We start from the raw sequence: 20,528 nt of genomic DNA on the forward strand, positions 1-20,528 counted from the left end.
AAAATTGAATAATGACATGTATATATATATATATATATATATATATATATATATATATATATATATATATATATATATATATATATATATATATATATATATATATATATATATATATATATATATATGTATATATATATATAAATATAAATTTATTTGTATGAAGAGAAAGGTTGAGAGAAGTAAGTGTGACAGATATATTAAGTGTGAAGTAGGTACCCTTGCGTTTGCTGTATTTTATGACTAGCAAGAGGACATTCAACAAATATCAATATATCAATATTGTAAACGGACAACGTATGAAAAAAAATCTCTTTAGAAAATGAAAGACGAACATGAAAGTATGAATTCGTTACGAAGAATTTTATGCAGTAGCATAACAATGTAACAGACACATGGGGACCAGCATAAAGCATAATTGTCTTGATTTGGACACTAACGCTGTGCATGGTTTCATTATAACAATTTATGATTTGTAGCATTGGTACAAGCGCACACAATTGGATGAGAAATATAATTGATTAAATCGACTCCAGTATTTGTCTGATACTATATTCTGTCACTCCCGGAAGCATGGGAGGCAAAGGTGAAGTTTATACATTAGTGGTGTGTAATATCGTCAGAAGGCTAGGTAGTGTGTAGAATGAGTTTAATTAGCTAAATCAGTTTCATTGTTAAATGGTAAGGTGGGGAGCTGGCATTACCGTTAGCACACCGAGCGAAATGCTTAGCAGTATTTCGTCCATCTTTACGTTCTGAGTTCAAATTATGACGAGATCGACTTTGCCTTTCATCCTTTCGAGGTTGATGATATAAGTTCTAGTTACGCACCGGATTCGATGTAATCGATTATCCCCCACTCAAGGTTCCATGCACTGTGCCCATAGTAGAAAGGATTGTTAAATAGTTCTTAACTGATAAACTTCGAAATAATGGAAAGTAAAGTCGATCTCGGTGGGATTTGAACACAGAATGCAAGTACATGTAACTAAATTCTGCGTGGTCATTTGAATACCAGTACTTCACAGTCACTTTATTTTACCGACCTAGAACTGAAGAAAGACTAAGCGAATTAAAAGAAACGACTGTATTTCTTAATTCATTCTGAAACTTAAATAAATTATTTGAATCTTTTTGAGAAAAAATGCATAGCCAAGCAGATATACCTTAACTCGTACGTTTCCATTTAAATTTTCTTCTGATTAACATGCTTCTTGATATTTCAGGATTCTTTAGGTGCAGTTTGACTTTGCTTATACTAGAGTTTATCTCTCATTACATTGATTTAACTGTTAGTTTACGTAACAAACTTTTAGAGCTGAGAGATCGGAGAGCAATAGGTGTAAAAGATTAAAAATTTGAAGAAGTGAACAGTTACCGTTTTGTCTAATTCATCAAACTATTTCGCATTTACACACTAGTGCACTGCATGTGTTTAACGCACAGTATCAAGATTAAGTCAAAACCTGAGAAGTTATTCAACGAATCAGGACGGATTAAATAAACCATGTCCTAAATATTATAATTTATCAATAATAAATGCCTAGTTCTTTGATTAATGGTGCCTTCATAAAAATGAATCAATCCAAAATTTCGAAATTGAGTTGATAGAGAGCTCAGCACCCACTCGTACATGAAGATTCTATCAATATTTCTATCTGGAAATAAGTATGCTCTTCGTTTCAGGTGTTGCTCATAATTTGTGGTGCCAAAGCAAAAGGTACAGCAGAAATAAAATTGCTTAAGTTTGTCAATCCAACTGGAAATACTTTTTACGGTTCATGTTGTGATTTCAAGTCATTTTGGTCTTACGAATGTCTCGAATGCGACCATGTGTTTAAGATATGTATCGGGAACATAACAGGGTAAGTTTATCATTTTTTCTTCTGCATTGTAATCTAAATAAAAAAATCGAATTTATATTCAAATAATAATGACACCCTTACTTCATAGACAAATAAAGAATATTTTGATACCAGCAAGGGATTGATACGTATTTTATCGATTCAGAATTTTATTTAATCGCAGTTGAACTTGGATTCAGATTCCAGATAGATAAAAACTAAGAGCAAACTATGCTGTTGCTTATTTTACTAGAGATTAGTTAACTTCCGGCCTACAAGATAATATATTAGGCAACGTATTTAATCAAATATGACTTTGCTGCAATTATTCTTCGTAACTGAAGTAGATTTATGATTTTGAAGGAAATTTCCAGGTTTGTTGATTGGTTTTACCGACGTCTTCTCGGCGAGCACATTTATTTCTATCGCTCAATCAACCAAACTCTAATCAGATGCCGTCTGGTGATATATTGGATTAATATAAGCTCGAACAGTACCAGCTAGATGAGAGTTTTGTTAGTTTGTAACACTGACTTCAGTCTCACGATTATTGCTTGGAGAACAATGGACTTTAGAGTAATGACCAGTTTTAAATGAATAATGTCAGCGCCAAATATACCGGTGACGATCATGGAAGTTAATAACTTATAGAAACCTTTATATGATTATATTAGTACGAATTTATAATTATCATTGACGTACATTTACTAATTCCTGCAAATAGAAAGAGCACCTACTCGATATAATAGGATTTTAAGCATAATAATTTGTGAATAGTATGCATTTCAATAAAGTTTGACTAAATAGTTGAAAGTTTCTGTAACTGACAAAATAGGGTCCTTTTTTATTTACAAATACAGGATCTCATTTTAAACAAAAACATTTTAATATTTTCTGTTTAACGTATACATGCAACAGCAAGACGGTCATGCACTGATCAGACTTGCTTCTATAATTGGAGTTCTGTTTTAGCTTACTGGCTTTGCATAGAAGAATAGCAAAGTAAAAGTCTAACTCCACAAATTCTCCATCTGTAACTTGATTTTTATAAACTAGTCGTATGCAAAATTTTACCATAACTTTTCTAGACTACAGAATCGCTCACGAAATAATTTCACCTTCAACCTCTTATTGTTTCACAAGAGAAAAAAAGATGAACATAGACAGATTTATAATTTTTCATTAAGAAACCTGTTTATGGACTGAAACAGGAATCTTTGCAAGGATAACTGCAGAATACGTGTCCTCATGATTTGGTTAAGTTTTAAGATCTGCAGCTATTTGTTTAAGGCAACGGAATTATATTTGTTGAGTTATAGTTTCAGAACTTTATTTAATTTATTTCATTAACTTTCTTTTATTCATTTTATCTCAATCAAAATAACTCCAATAGGTTCCACACTTACAAAACTGGTCAAATTTAGAAAACTGTTAAAATTTGCATAACTCGTCAAATTACCAAAGTTTTCTTCCGTGAAGTGGAAATATTAGTATGCAAGAAATCACATTACCAATTAGGCAGATTTTTGTTTCAGAGAAAACATAGTAAAATTTACTCACGTATTGGAGAAATTTCTTGAGAAATAATAAATACCAAGAGGATACACTAATCAGGATCGATATATCGAATTGTATTTACATCATTTGGATAACCACTCGCCAAGCAAAATACATACTTGTTAGTTTTAAATAGAAAATAAATTATATTTGGTTTCGTCTCTGCTATAAAATGGCGTCGTGAAAACGTGAGCAAATTTAATACAATTTGCATAAATGAAACTTTTGTTGATGGAATGTGTAAATACATTAATATGGCTAATTTCTCTGGACAATAACTTCTTAAACTGTCTGGAGTGATTTAAAAGTAATCTTTCTATAGAAACAAAAGAGCACTGCATAAAACTAGCTGTTGTGTTCAAGTTTGCTTTCCTACAGTTTATATCCTAACTTGGATGAACTAGCATCCTTAGATTAATTAATGATATATGTACGAATAATGTATACTTTTCTAGTCTGGATTAAAAGCAAGAAATCATTTCTTTTCCTATCATAGAATGATTTCTGTATAGTAAAATTCAGTTGCTTGCGATTCAAGTCTTTAAACTGATCCACACTTGCCTGCTGAAGAGAGATCGCTTCTTTACTCTCCTGTTACTCCGCTAAAGACATGCTTACCTCAAAACCAAGTTTTGCCGTGATTTAAAGCAAACGTATTATGGATGGACGAGAAATCATAATTTTTCAGGGTAATCATTCAGAATTATTAGGAAAAGGCATTACATCTACAGTGCCTGAGGAAATATTGTGTCTAATTAACATTAAATAACTCACTCGTTGGCTGACTGATTTAGTTTAAAATCATGTCTACAAAAGAAGCCCTATCTCTCCGAATCATCACATTATACCAATATATAGCATTATCAAGTGTATTGATAACGTAGAAAGTGTCGGTGTAGCGACGACCTATCGATGTGTTGACATTTTGTCGGTTATGCTAAAAACAACTCCAAATATACCTACACAAGAATAGCAGAGCATAAATGTTGTTACTCATAGTACTATCAACAGAAATTGGGGATATATAGGTAGCTATCTAATGTAATATCTTCTTCTGTCTATAGATATCTCTAACTTTCCCATCCCTCTATCTCTCCCACTCTTTCTCATCCTCTGTACATGCATACACGCTTATGTACATATGTGCATCTGTGTATGTTTGCATGTACCATGTATGCGTGTGTGTGTAATATTTATAAATAATACAATATGCATTAGGAAATCTAAACTGTACTACTTCGATGTGATACGTAAAAAAATATGTATATATATATATATATATATATATATATATATATATATATATATATATATATATATATATATATATATATATATATATATATATATATATATATATATATATATATATATATATATATATATATATATATGCATTATGTGTGTGAGTGTGTGTGCACGTGTGTGCGTGTGTACGTGTGTGTATGTATACGTATGTAATATATACATACAGAGATACATGGATTCAGAAAACGTGGCTATCGCAATAAGCTGCTCTAACGGACACGGCTATCAGACCACATCATAATCCAATACAGACAAGTGTATATAATGCTCATTTCTGTACACTTGTAGGTCAAGTAGCATGGAAACGTGTGAATTTGGGAAGCAGATTACAGGAGCAGTGAAGAAAAATCAAATTCAATTTACCTCTGACATCGGTGGAACTAAAAACCCTCTAAAATTCTCCGTCAACACTTGGCCGGTGAGTATAAAAGGCTTTTGTTAATACAAGTATTGTGATGGCGCATGGCCTAGTGATTAGGCTGTTGCACTCACAATCGCTAGATCGTGGGTTCGATTCCGTGCATGCGCTGCGCTCTTGAGCAAAACACTTCATTTCACATTGTTTCAGTTTCATTTCGATCACATGTTGGCCTGCTTGCCTAGCCAGCGGGATGGTAGCATTTGAAGGCTTAAAAATGCGAAAGCGCATTGTGACAAGCGATGTGTAACAATGTCTTATAGCTTGGTCAGTCAGGTGATCACAGGACAACAAATATATTATTTGATTTTTCGGTAAGTATAAACAGATTTTTATTAATACAGTAAATATAGTTTGATTTTTACATAATAAGATGTGCAACCTATAGAATTGATCAAATGTGGACTCATGCGACTGATGTTTCAGTAAACTGATAGTTTTGCACAATTTTGAGCCTAATGTTTGGAAGAGAAACACCTCGATAGTTACAAAACCACCAGAATACATCGCTGATCTGGTAGTCTTTGTAATTTGTGAAGTATGCGCTCATTTACACATCGCCCACCAATATACATTATTTTAATTAATGCCAGTGGAACAGTCACTTTAGCGCACATATACCTGGATGGTTTAATGCTTTACTTTTCAGCTACATAGTTCGGTGTCCGATACTAATAATAGGGCCCCTTCGCCATAGGTTGATCCCATGGTTATGAGTCGAATTTGATAGACAGAAGCTATACAGGTTTTCATATCTCTCAAACTTTCTTAATTGTTATAATGTAAACGACTTACAACTCTTGTAAGATGGAAGTTCTTAAATTGACGGAGAAAATTTGTAGTATTGCCTTGGTATAGTGGTTAGACTGTCTCATTTTTACAGAAAATGTAGGTTCGAGTCCGACAGGCTCCCACCGATTTCTTGGTTCCATTCAATGTTTGATTTTGAACCAAATGTTATTTATGCTTTCATGTTCTTCGAGTTCTACCGTTACAAAAATTATTTCTTATTTCACGAAATAAATATACATGCATGGTGTGCTCGTCGGTTGTACCCGCATAGTTTCAGATTAAGTTCTGCACCATGTTGTCATGGACAAGTGCCTTCCCGAATAGCTCCTTCCCGACTAACTCTTTGTGAGTGAATATGGGAGATGAAAAATTGTGAGAAGTCCATACACGGACACACACTCACGAACACACACCATCGCAAACAATCACACACACAAACACACACACAAACACACACACAAACACACACAATCAAATACAATCACTCACACATGCCGTCATACATATTTCTATTCAGGTTCACTCACATGACCAAATAGATCAGTCAGTTGAAAATCTAAGTAATGTTGCTACTATTAAGAAACTGCTATATACAATTTCAAAACTCATTATCAGTTCAGATTTATACAAAATAAATTTCTTCTGGTGTCTCTGTGTTTCAGTTAATCACGGAAGTTCTCTAATATGATTGTTTATATGTACATAAGTACATAGTTTCTTAGAGACGTAGAAAGTATTTACCGTATTTTAACGTGTACAAGGAATTCTTTTTTGTAAAAAATTAGGTTAAAAAAATATGGAAGTTTCTTATACATGGATAGTATTATAATCTCTTACATGACCTTTTTTCCTCAAAATTTAAGCCCCCCAAATTAAGGGGTTCCATATAGAGGAGGATTTCTTATACACGTTAAAATACGGTAATAATGTTATTTCATATTAGCTAAAGCTCAAAAAATAAAATATTGCCATTAGTTTAGATGGGAACGCTTTTTAGTGCCACGTGCTTAGTCGGGAACAAAATGAGTAAGTTGTGTAAAATGCGTAATTTCTGATTTCTCGTTCTTTTGTCCTCACTTGTTTGAAGCCATTACATTGCAAATATTGCATCCCCATTTTGTAGTGTTGCATTTTCTGTGGGAGTTGAAATTAGTCAGCATTGTTGTTGTTGAGGCTGAGAGAATTTGAAACAGTCACTCGGCATGTACTTTTTTTGAGAATTTTTATTCTCAAGTTTAACCCGATTGTATTTAGATTGGTAATAAAATATCTGGATAATTTGGGTGTTTAACAAAAATCCAAGTCACTTTTCCCCACACTAATATCTAATTTGATCATTTTCAGTTTTCAATAAAATAAAAATAATGACTAATGCGGGGCAAAGTGGGTAATGAATAATTTCAATAATTTATTTGTTTCAACATCATGGCGCGTAAATATATCAGGAAGAGAGCCACTGCAGCAGATCGTGAAGAAGCCTTCGAGAATATTTTAAGTTGTGTTTTTTAGATTTAGTGGAGTTTCATTAATTTCATATTACGTGTCATTTTTCCGCGATCCTCTTTCATGTGCTATAGATATTTAAATTTTTTGTTACATTTCTGATATTTTCTGATATCTAAAGATAGATATAGATGAGTATGAGTCTTTCCAATATAAATTTAGACAAATGAAGAGGCAAAATTGCCTTAATTTGCCTTACACATTTTGCCCAACCTAAATTATTCTTGAGTATGCTCAAAGAGAGCGGAGATAATTTTATGACACAGCGTTCTGAATATGCTTATAGTGTTTTTCCTTAGCTGATACAACTTTTGTAAGGTAGTGAACATTTATGAAAAACATATCTTTTCTCAAAGTCACAAATGCAGTAAATATTGTGCCACCACCTTACAATATTGTGTAGTTAACAGGCAATTAAATTGACTATCGCTTCTCCAAAGTTCGACTAACTGAAGACTATACATGTAAACGTATATAATGAAAATAGAACACAAGTGGATTAAATTGAAATTCTCGTAATGAGTGTGGAATTGCAGTATGATAACTTACCCATTCAGTCATCTGGTCTACGGCAAACATTTACAAACAAATATCAGAAAACTTAATATTAAAACAGCACATTTTGCACGGTTATTTTCTTTAGCGAAAAATGCATTTTTATATATTTGCAAGTATGTCTCTATTTAATCAATGCTGAGAGTAAATGAGTTACAATTTTAAATATTAGAATAGGGTACTTAACTATGTAGGATATCAGTCGCAAATACGTTGGATATACAGTAATCCATCGACTATCACGTTTGTTACGTTCCAAAATACACTACGATAGGTGAAAATCCCCGAAGTAGAAACAATACTGTATATTTTTTTTATTACTTTTATAAGGAATCGACGTAAGCTTAAATAATAAACCGCGATAGGTGAACCGCGATATGGCGAAGGATTACTGTATCCTGAAAAAAGTAGACTGACTTTTGTCTCAAATTCAATTTCCATTAATTACTTCTTCCGTTCCACATCTAATTTACCCACTTTTAATGTAATCACGTGACTTAGTGCTTAGGGTATTGAGCTCAAGATCGTAAAGTCGTGAGTTCAATTCCCGGTAACGCACTGTGACCTTGAGCAAAGCACTTCATTTCACGTTAATCCAGTACACTCAGCTGGCAAAAATGAGTAGTACTTGTATTTTAAAGTGCCAAGCATGTCACATTCTGTGTCACAATGAATCTGCCTGAGAACTGCGTTAAAGGTACGCGTATCTGTGGAGTGCTCAGCCACTTGCACGTTAATTTCACATGCAGGCTATTCCGTAGCTTGAATCAAATGGAAACCTTGCCGTCGTAACCGACGAAGTGCCAGTATAATATAATCGTATTATTTTTATTTCTGAACCACTTTCACAATTCTTTACGTCATCTTTGTATTTACATAATGATGGAAATTATAAACACGTTATGGGAATCTAAATTAGAGGCTTTAATACTTCTATTTTGTTATATTGTAGATCCTACTTTATGTTTTACCAAAAGTATTCTCTATTGTATTATTAATGTAAACGAACTGTAACATCTTTGAAGAAAATCATATTCATCTAACAAGCTAAAACCCAAATATTCCCGAGTTTGATATTTTATTTCTATAGCAGATCCAATCATCACTTTTTAAAGTAAAGAATTACAAAAAAATAAATATTGGCTGTGATATATAATGATTTTAAAAACGGAATCCATCTGATTTCTAATTTCAATGCAAAGAACTTGATTTACTCCATTCAAAATATAGAAGAAAGATATGAATTTAAAAACGTTTCAGGTTTTTGTCGTGTATTTAATCTTGTAGGCAATTGAAATCATAGGAAAGTTATTGATTATATGTGTAAATGATAGACTAAAAACCAGCAAAAAAAAAAAAAAAAAAAGCTTTGGTGACACTGTCTGGGCAAGTTTATAATTTCGCTTCTCTTTCTTACATAAACAATAGGAACGTTAATTTTCTGTGATAAATTTTGAATAAATACTCTACGAAACTTCTTATTTCTATTAAAAGTTAATTTGAGTAAATCTTGAACTTTCAACCCCTGAACTCAATCTTGGAAACTTTTTAATTGAGACATATTCATTTCTTGCGTATCTTATAGCTTCACAAATTGCTACAAATTAATTGTATCAGAAGAGTAGAAAAAGATAATTTAGAAATGAACTTTTACATACGACATCCTGTTTTATATAAAAGGTATGTCTCAGTAAATTTTAACCTCCACTTCCATTTCTTACTGCTAAAACTCTTCACATATTAACAATGCTTTGAAGAAGTTTTCAATTTATAATTCATGAATATATGGGTTTGTTTATAAATGTTATATATAGTATAAATAATGTAGCTTCAAATCGGAGAATATATATTGTTGTGATATATTATTATACAGTTATTATTATACAATGAGTCTTCCATAGTAGCTTTCTCTCCGTAACTTACAAAGCTTTTTTGGTTTGTTCACAAATATTATATATAGCATGAAACAGTTTAAGTATATATTAACTAAATTTGACCGACATTGACGGGTGTTCGCTTGGGCAATCGGACGTGCAAGGAGCAGTGTAAGCGTTGATTTGTGGGTTCGATTCTGCCTGGGGTTACCTCATCATTCATTTTTCGGTCATTTGTTTGTATTTAAAAATTGTTGCTTCAAATCGAAGAATAAATATTACTATGATATATAGTTATATATATAATAATTATTTTTATAGTTACACACACACACACACACACACACACACACATATATATATATATATATACAGAGAGAGAGAGAGAGAGAGGTGGAAGAGGGAGAGAGAAAGAAAGATGGGAGAGAGAGCCGATGAACAAACGATAACATGGTGACGTGTTAAAACCATTACCCGTTTTCAAACATCCTTGGACAGAAATACACTTCGAAAATGAATGAAAATTTGCAGTCCAACTTTTGTAACCATTTATATATTAATGGTAAGCGTAGAGAAAGGTACAACTGGACACAGTGGTACATTCGGTCTTTGATTGAATAATAATAAGAAGAAGAAAAATAAATGTCCCAATGCAGTACTAGGAATAACTCTCATAGCTTCTGATCTTAACCGATTGGAAGTGTTATCATGAACATGTTTTGTCTTGGTATAAAATATGGGCTACAGCAAATATTCTGCTCAATACTACAGATGTGCTTGTCACGTTGTTTGAGCGTGTCCCTTGATAGGTGGTGATATGTGCATCTCTGATCACGAGTAGAAGTAGTGGGGTGGGGGGGCATCAGAGCTATGTGTTCAGAGGAATTCTTTGAGGTTTGAATACTTCACCTCTTGAAACATGGGTGTTTCGTTCATTATCAGTAAATAACCTTGTTCAGGGATCTTTTGAGCAAGATAGGCTACTTGATATGAAGAAGCAGGATGGGCTACTCGGCCTGCAAGATCATGCGCTGTTTATCTTGATATGACATTCACCATGCTGTGCTCATATGGTTGTGATGCATGTGTATGGTGTACTCGCATCGGACGGGTTGTCATGATGTGTATACAGGGCTTCGTATATTTTAACCCAGCGTCACTTTGATAGCATGCACTTTTTCCTTACTCACTACTACTACTACTACTACTACTACTACTACTACTACTACTACTACTAATAATAATAATAATGTAACGGAATTTGATAAATTAAGTAAATATAAGGACTTGGAAATTGAAATACAAAAGATATGGCATCTTAAAACGAGAACTGCTGCTGTTGTTGAGCCCTAGGTGTGATAAGAAAGGGATGTCAAAAACTTCTAGATAATATCCCAGGAGAGCCATGTCTCAGAGAAATCCAAAATATTGTGCTGATAAATACTACCTACATCCTTAAAAACCCGTATAAGTTTAAATGTCTGTGTTGTATTACATGAAGATATTTCGCTACTGCCCCTGCCAATTCTCCTCCCCAAACTTTCACTCATACTGTAGCATCTCTTATCCTTCAGCCACCCTAGGACGCTGGGTGTGTCTCGGCAAGTGATTGTAACAAATATGCAAATTAAAAGTAAATAATAATAATAATAATAATTTAATTACAATTCTATCATAGGGGGTATGATCAAGGGATAAAAAGGCCTGAAATTTGGAGAAGTGGATTAGTTGAGTTAATGGACGACAATACTTAAGTGTTACCTTATTTTAGTTGCACGGAAAAGATAGAATGCAAAATCAACCTCGTCGGAATTCGAACTCAGAACGTAAAGAGCCAGAGGTAATGCCACTGAGTATATTGTTCAACATGCTTGCGATTCTGCCAGCACGCTGTATTAATATCATGCATGATAATCTTGCTTTATTTGCGTATTGACAAAATGCTATTCCAAGACTAAATTTCTGTTTCATTAAAGTAGAAATAAAATGATTATGCTAAAATATGGAATTATATATTTCAGTGTCAGAATAACATTCAATTTAGATTAGAATTCATCATATCAATGGCAATGAGTAACATTGTAGTATTAGGAACTCATCTAAGTCAAAACGGTGTTGATGAGTTACAGAACCCATTGGGTTCCCAGCGGTTCCTGGAGAATAGATTTTCATGTAATTTTATTAGTACACTTTAGTCTGAACCAAATTAAATCTATGATTGGATCTGAACTCAGTGCAACAACTTTATCCATTAATTACTGAACCTTGCCATTGTTTTCTCCAGTTAATTCTACCTACGCATGATATCTATTCGAAGTTGTCTCTCTCGTAACGGAAGTTCGCGCTATGTACGAAAGAAGATTAATAGACGCTGTGCTGACTTGGCTAACTGCACACTACTAACGCCTATACATGTTTCCAATTAAAAGATGTCGTTGTGAAAAACATTTATGTAATCAATATGTTAATTAATTTCATAATTATTTTTCATCAGATCCGACCATAATGCTTTCATTAATATTTTGTATTTATACTTCTCCAAGTACTAGCTTCATCACCTTTGATCCGCTGCAATTTCCGCCCCATCCCATCAATCTATTTATATCAAAATTACATAATTTTGCACTGCCATTCTTTGTAACTCTTATTGATTCTTCAGAGCTTCATGAAAATCAAAATTGATGTGCTAGATCAAGATGGTTTTGGAAACTTTGATTTCATTGATCATTACGAATATCCAATTTTCCCCACCAATTTGACCAATCAACAAGATTCTACAGGTCAGGAGCTGCAACTAATTGGTGAAATAACTGAGTGAGTAATAAAAGGAACTGTATTATTTGATTATCGTTTTCGTACACTTAAAAAAAATCATTTCTTTCTTCTCGTATTTCTGTTTTTCTTTATTCTTGTTGGAAATACAAAACTAGAGTCCTCTTCAATCAATTACGCACTTATAGTCACATATACCAGATGAATTGCCATCTGCACCCAGCTGATTCATTATCATTTCTTTCGCTTTCTCATTCATACATAATCTGTCACCAATACTTAACGCCAGCATCTGGCTTTCCGTGCCTTTATTTATAACCATCATGTTGCAAGTATTTTGACTAAGTCTCCAGTATGAGGGTAAATTGACGTTATATTTAGTTGGTTCCAACTGCAGGAATCCACAATGGATGGCTTGTTTTCACTATTTCCTTTCTCCAGTCTCAGATCTTATGTAAATATCATATGCTCTGTCTCTTTTTGGACAAATCCACAAAAGTAACTAAGCCAAAATGTTCCAATATCGCATTTGTAATATACTTTTCTTGATCGAAATCTATTTTTCATCATTGCTTTACTCTTTTCATATACTTGATCGCTTATCCACATGGTTTCGCATATTGTAGTTTACTACTTTAGCTGATATGGTTGATATAAAAGTTACATACATACATGTATGTATATACATGCATAAATACACACACACACACACACACACACACACACACAGAGGCCAACAGCAAATAGATAATATTTGCGCAATCGCTAAAGAGGCTCCTTCAGCTGAAGAGATATAATCTTTTGTGAATGAATGAACAAATGAATGAATACATATTCTATCCACTAAGGCACGTGACCATTATACTACAAAACCATTAAAATAATTTTAATTGAGAAAATCAATCAAAAACTTAATTGCGCTGATTCTACTCATAAACAGCATCTTACATGTAATAAAACGCAATGTGCATCTCGTTTAGTTACAAAATATAAAAAGGCAACACAAAGAGGTCTCCTTTCTAAGAAGAACGCAGAATATAGCAACACGAAACAGTATACTCACATACACATCCATATTTTATAAAATTCCATCATACAGAACAGTAGTGTATAATCTACACATCGTTATATATATTGCATTTGAAGTTGGGCTGTTGCTAATGTGTTCGAGCATATCATAACTTCGTAAAAAATGTACAAGTAACAGTAAACATTTCATAATGTAATTTAGAAAAGAAGAAATACACAACAGCATTCTACTTGGTGTAACAAAAATACTACTAAAATTATTACACTAGCCATAACGTCAGCATTTCGTTCAAATCATACCTCACTATTCTAGTAATAGGGTAAGTTAGTTAATATAATTCAAAGTATGTATGGTCATGAAAAACGGTATGCTTATGCCTAGGTCAACAACAAAAATAATTCTCCTCTGTCGACGAGTTAACTCAGGTTTAAGTTGTTGGCACTCCGTCGCTTACGACGCCGAGGGTTCCAGTTGATCTGATCTACGGAACAGCCTGCTCGTGAAATTAACGTGTAAGTAGCTGAGCACTCCACAGACACGTGTGCCCTTAACGTAGTTCTCGGGGGATAATCAGCGTGAAACAGTGCGACAATGCTGGCCCTGATGAATTACAGTCACAACAGAAACAGGAAGAAAGAGTGAGAGAAAGAGTACAGCAGGGTTCGCCACCATCCCCTGCCGGAGTCTCGTGGAGCTTTAGGTGTTTTCGCTCAATAAACACTCACGACGCCCGGTCTGGGAATAGAAACCCCGATCCTATGACCACGAGTCCGCTGCCCTAACCACTGGGCCATTGCGCCTCCACACAACTCAGGTTTAAACAGCAATAATAACCACGATAATCTACTGCCGATGCTAGACACATCGCGCAGAAATTGCAGAAGGCATTTTAAGAGAAAATTTTTCTCTCCGAAGCAGAAAAGTAGGAATCCGAACACAGCAGCCGAGCATATAAAACAATTAAAACTTCATCCGAAAGATTTTCCTAGGAAGGAAAGACAACAAGTAAGACTTCAAATCGAGAGAATTCTTAAGATCGAACATCGAAATTTTATGAGACAAGATTTAACATTGCTTGAACATTAGTTGAACTGTGGGCATTACAAGAAATTAATTTAAAGCTTTAATAGTAAAATAAAGAGCAAAATAAATAAATAAATAGATAAAAACGAAAGGAACGCAAATAAAAACGAAAAGAAACCAACAAAATTAAATAAAAAACAAACATTGATTCTTCAATTCCTAAATCCGAAAAAGAAAAAAGAAAAAAAATTCAGAAAGCATTTCAAATTATATTTCCTTCTCTGATATTAGAAACATTTGTTATATGCAGCACATGGCAAGTATAAAAACAGAAATAGTTTTCATTTCTGCACGAATATACATAACCACACATAAGAATACGCATGTATGGACGTAAATATATATATATATATTTTTTCTACTCTTGGCACAAGGCCCGAAATTTTTGGGGGAAGGGGACAGTCGATTAGATCGACCCCAATACGCAACTGGTACTTAATTTGTCGACCCCGAAAGGATGAAAGGCAAAGTCGACCTCGACGGAATTTGAACTCAGAACGTAAAGACAGACGAAATACCGCTAAGAATTTCGCCTGGCGTGCTAACGTTTCTGCCAGCTCGCCTTTTCCCCTCTCTCTCACTCTCTTTCTCTTCCTTTCTTCTTCCCCCCATACCCCTCTTCCCTCTCTCTCACTCTCTTTCTCTTCCTCTCTTTCTCTTCCTCTCTTTCTCTTCCTCTCTTTCTCCCCCCATACCCACCTTCCCCTCTTTCTCCCCCCATACCCACCTTCCCCCTCTCTCAATCCCCCTTCCCTCTCTTATACCCACCCTCTCTCCTCTCTTCCTCTCCCCTCCCATACCCATCTTCCCCCTCTCTTACATCCACCTTCCCCTTCTCCCTCCTCGTCAACACCCCCTCATAAGCTCATCCCACCACACCCCAACACACTCCTACTCTACCTTCCCACTCCACCCCATCCAATTCCTTACACCCTCCACCCACCCCTACCCACATACCCCTACCTCTACCCCACACTCCACCCATGCCTTCCCCACCTCCCAACACCCTCACATCACACCACACCGATACCCTTGCACCACACCACGCACACCACACCAATACCCTCGCATCACACCACGCACACACTACAACTGACCAACTACTTTCTTCCTTTCTCCCTTCCCCCATTTTCACACTACATACGTCAAGATCACCAGCAGTCTACCTCCCACACACAGCCCCTCGTTCCCGATCACCGTTTGTTATCTCCCCCTTTCTTAGCTCTCCTGAAATAAGAATTTCTAACTTCCGGTCAGTCATTGTTATGATCGGCCATTATTATGATTGACCGTTGACTGAACACTATTCAATTTTTTTTCTCCGTGTTTTTCTCCTTGTCTCCGTATTCTTTCTGTTGAAGAGCGTAGCTCGAAACGTCAAAGACTTTCCGTATTCCCGAGCGTCATACTAATATATACTTTTGTTATTTACACCACCTGTCCTCGTCTGTTGTTATTTTTTGTATATTCTCCCACATATAATACACGCTCACGTGGTCGCACCAGCTAATCCTGTCTCCTCTCATCACACACTACCAACTTTTGGATTCTACCTTCTTTCCTTCTGGATCTGGACTGTTTGATTCTGAACTTTATACCCTCCGGCTGCACCTCTCCTACCCACGGATTTACACTGGACCCATCTTCTGATTGGAAATCGCTTCAATATACCACGACGTCTAAAAAACTTTTGAACTTTTCCACTTTTGTAAACCTCCTTTATCATCCTTTTTTACCTTACTTTCCTTCACCTACCGTCTCTTCGTACTCTGGATGTTCCTAATCTGTCTTCTCTAATCTGCACCTATTACTTTGTATTCTTCTCCCTCCCTTTCTTTTCTCCTCTCCCTGTCACCCCATTTCTCCCTATTGTCCCATCTTCCTTTTTGCTTTGTTTTTTTCTCCCATCTCGCATATATTTTCTTCTCACAACCCCTTTTTCGTTTTTTCTCCTCATGCCTTTATTTTTTTCCCCCACACCTGTTAAAAAAGTTTTTTTTCCAGTTTTTTTCCCCCCTTTTTTTCTTTTTTTCCTTTTTTCCACGTCCAATTTTCTCATCACGCTTGTTGTTTTTTTTCCACCACACCTTTTGTAATTCTCCTTCCCACGTCTAATTTTCTTTTCTCTCTCGTTCCATCATGCCTGACTACAAATCTTTCCAACTCACTCTCCACAACCGCCTAAAACTATACCTCCGCACACTTCCCTCTCTATACTTTCAACCTACTATACGACTCTCCTTACTCATATTCAAGAAGACTCGTTTCTCTAGTCATATTACGTTTCTCAGTCGCTGCTTACATCACCGCCTCATCCCTAAGGGTTTCCGCCTCCATTTCCACCCCACTCTCCACTCCTCTACCACCATTCTACCCATACTCCGCACCACATCCTACCGCCTTATGCGGGCCACCATTCGCTCCAATCTCTCTAAAATCCACCGCCTTCTTCCTCCAGCCTTTTCCATATTTTTCTCCTCTCTGTCACCCTCCCATGCTCACAATACATTGCGCTTTATCATTCAACTTAATCATCTCTTTCATGCATTTCTTACCGACACTAAGCTCCGCAAACTTCACTCACTCCTCCATTCCTCTACACCCGATGCCACTACCCCAACCCCTCCACCACCCTTCTACCTCCCTGATGTGCATTCCCCACCCACACCCAACCACCCTGCCTCTCCCACACACACTCCACCCCCTCCCTCCCAGCCCTCCACCATCCCGACCGCCCCTACTAACCCTACTTCATCCCCTCCTACTTCTATTCCACCCACCCCTTCTCCACTTCAGCCTGTCGTTACCATTCCCCCAGATCTTCCTCTCTCTGAGGCGGAGCGCTCCGTCCTCAATAGGGGTCTGCGCTTCATCCCACTCACTCCATCCTGCAAGGAATTTCAAACCCGTGCTGATGTCCACAGCTTTGTGCGCCGCGTTAGGTTGGGTGCGCTTTTCCATAACACACCACCCGCACCCAACGAGGACTGCTTCACTGACCTGGGCCGACGACCATCCCAGTGGACGCCTGCTCCTGGCCAGTTCCAGGCAGTTGATCTTTTCGCGGGCGCCTGCCAACGCGCTGTGGGCCGGTTTAACTTTTCCAGGCGTCCATCTCGACTCAACATCTCCCCAGCCGAACTCTCGGCCCTTCGATCCCTCCGACGCCGCACGGACATCATCATAAAACCGGCTGATAAGGGTGGAGCCGTGGTAGTATGGCGCGCGGACCTCTACGAGGCCGAAGCTCTCCGTCAACTTCGAGATACCTCATTCTACCGCCCTCTGCCCTCCGACCCCACGCCCAGCTACCAACAGACTGTGTCCTCCACTATCCATGACCTCATCCTCTCCTCCCATCTCCCCGCCACCGCCTCCAACCTTATTGTTCGCACCCCACGCACCCCCACCATTTACTTCCTCCCCAAGATCCATAAACCGAACAACCCTGGCCGCCCCATCGTCTCCGCCTGCAACTGCCCCACCGAGCTTATCTCAAAATACCTAGACCGGGTCCTCGCCCCCCTAGTGGCTTCTCTCCCTTCCCACATTCATGACACTAACCACGCGCTTCGTCTATTCAACTCTTTCTCTTTCCCTCCCGGCCCTTCTAAGCTTCTCTTCACTCTAGACATCCAGAGCCTCTATACAGTGATCCCCCACGACGAGGGGCTGTGTGCCCTGAAGTTTTTTCTAGACCAACGCCCCAACCCACAACCCGACACCTCCACACTCATTCGTCTGGCCGAACTTGTCCTATCTCTCAACTGCTTCTCGTTCGCGGGAGATATCTACCAGCAGATCTCGGGAGTGGCCATGGGGACGAGAATGGGCCCCAACTACGCGAACCTCTTCGTTGGTTATGTTGAGGCCCAAATATTCTCCAGTTTCACTGGTCCCACTCCCGAACTATACGGTCGGTATATCGACGACTGTATCGGTGCCACCTCTCTCTCCCGCGAACATCTTGACTCGTTCCTCTCTTTCGTTCAATCTTTCCATCCTGCCCTCCACTTCTCCTGTACTGTCTCTGACACCTCTGTCCCCTTTCCATCCTGCCCTCCACTTCTCCTGTACTGTCTCTGACACCTCTGTCCCCTTTCTCGACATTTCGGTCAGCATCCTCCACTCCGCCCTTAGCACCTCCATCCACTACAAACACACAGACTCACACTCCTATCTCAACTTCTCCTCCTCCCACCCTAGACACACAAAACTTTCCATCCCCTATTCCCAATTCCTCCGTCTACGCAGACTTTGTAGCGACAGCCATGACTTTGAGACTCAGTCTCAACTCATGGCTCACCACTTTAGCCTGCGTGGATATCCACCCACCACCATCCACACCGCCCTTGCCAGAGCACGTTCTGTGGACCGTGCATCTGCTCTCTCCCCCCGAACCCGCCCTGCCGTTTCCCGCCTCCCTTTTCCCCTCACCTACCATCCCACCACCCTACCCCTCCAACGCTCCATTCTCCGAGCTTTTCGGCGCCTCCAGTCCGACCCCTCCACCTCCCACATCTTCCCTAATCGACCCCTCCCCTCCTTTAAACGAGCCCACAACCTACGGGACCTCTTGGTCCACAGCTTCTTCCCCAACCCAACCTCCCAACCTGGCTCTTTCCCCTGCTCCCGTCCACGCTGCCGCACTTGCCCTTACCTCTCCAACACCACCCTCCTCACCAGCACCCATCACCGACCCTATCGCATCACCGACTCCTTCACCTGCACGTCTACCAACATCATATATTGCCTCTCCTGCTCTCTCTGCCAATCCCTGTACATCGGACAAACGGGGCGGCGCCTGGCCGACCGATTCGCGGAACACCTCCGAGATATCAACGTCGGCAATGACACCCCGGTGTCACGCCACTTCCGTTCTGCCGGCCACTCCTTGCGGCAACACCTGTCTGTGTTTGGATTGTCCATGCACAGGGGCCATCCGGACCCCCGTTTGCGCCGTGAACAGGGATTAATCTTCTATCTTCGCTCCTTTGCGCCACATGGGCTCAACTCCCCTCCACTCTTCATCTAACCCCCTCCTCCTGTCTCTCTCCCCCACCCTCCCTCCTACCACCCATCTCTCCCCTCCCCCACCTCCTGCTCCGACTCCTACCTCTTTGTACCTCTCTTCATACTCCCACTTCTCTTCACCCCTACTCTTTCTCTCCTCTCTCTTACTCTCTCTCACTCTCTTCTCTCGTACTCCCCCCTCCCCCCTCTCCCGTACTCCCCCCTCTCTCACTCTTACTCTCTACACTCTTACTCTCTTACTCTCTCACCCTTACTCTCTCACTCTCTTCCCCTCTCTCTCACTCTCTTTCTCTTCCTTTCTTCTTCCCCCCATACCCCTCTTCCCTCTCTCTCACTCTCTTTCTCTTCCTCTCTTTCTCTTCCTCTCTTTCTCCCCCCATACCCACCTTCCCCTCTTTCTCCCCCCATACCCACCTTCCCCCTCTCTCAATCCCCCTTCCCTCTCTTATACCCACCCTCTCTCCTCTCTTCCTCTCCCCTCCCATACCCATCTTCCCCCTCTCTTACATCCACCTTCCCCTTCTCCCTCCTCGTCAACACCCCCTCATAAGCTCATCCCACCACACCCCAACACACTCCTACTCTACCTTCCCACTCCACCCCATCCAATTCCTTACACCCTCCACCCACCCCTACCCACATACCCCACCCTACCCACATACCCCTACCTCTACCCCACACTCCACCCATGCCTTCCCCACCTCCCAACACCCTCACATCACACCACACCGATACCCTTGCACCACACCACGCACACC

At 38.5% G+C, this 20,528-nt stretch overlaps 1 protein-coding gene across 1 annotated transcript in view; it reads left to right on the plus strand.

Moving 5' to 3' along the window:
• LOC106880385 (uncharacterized) overlaps positions 1 to 20,528 on the plus strand; it is a 102,731-nt gene that overhangs the window by 15,693 nt on the left and 66,510 nt on the right. The window contains exons 2-4 of the mRNA XM_014930296.3: positions 1,687 to 1,865; positions 4,998 to 5,127; positions 12,511 to 12,665. Of these exons, the coding sequence (XP_014785782.1) occupies positions 1,687 to 1,865; positions 4,998 to 5,127; positions 12,511 to 12,665 (464 nt within the window). The remainder of the gene's footprint in view (positions 1 to 1,686; positions 1,866 to 4,997; positions 5,128 to 12,510; positions 12,666 to 20,528) is intronic.

This window comes from Octopus bimaculoides, chromosome 13 (genome assembly GCF_046866305.1).
Source record: "Octopus bimaculoides isolate indiv1 chromosome 13, ASM4686630v1, whole genome shotgun sequence".
Classification (NCBI taxonomy): Eukaryota; Metazoa; Mollusca; class Cephalopoda; order Octopoda; family Octopodidae; genus Octopus; species Octopus bimaculoides.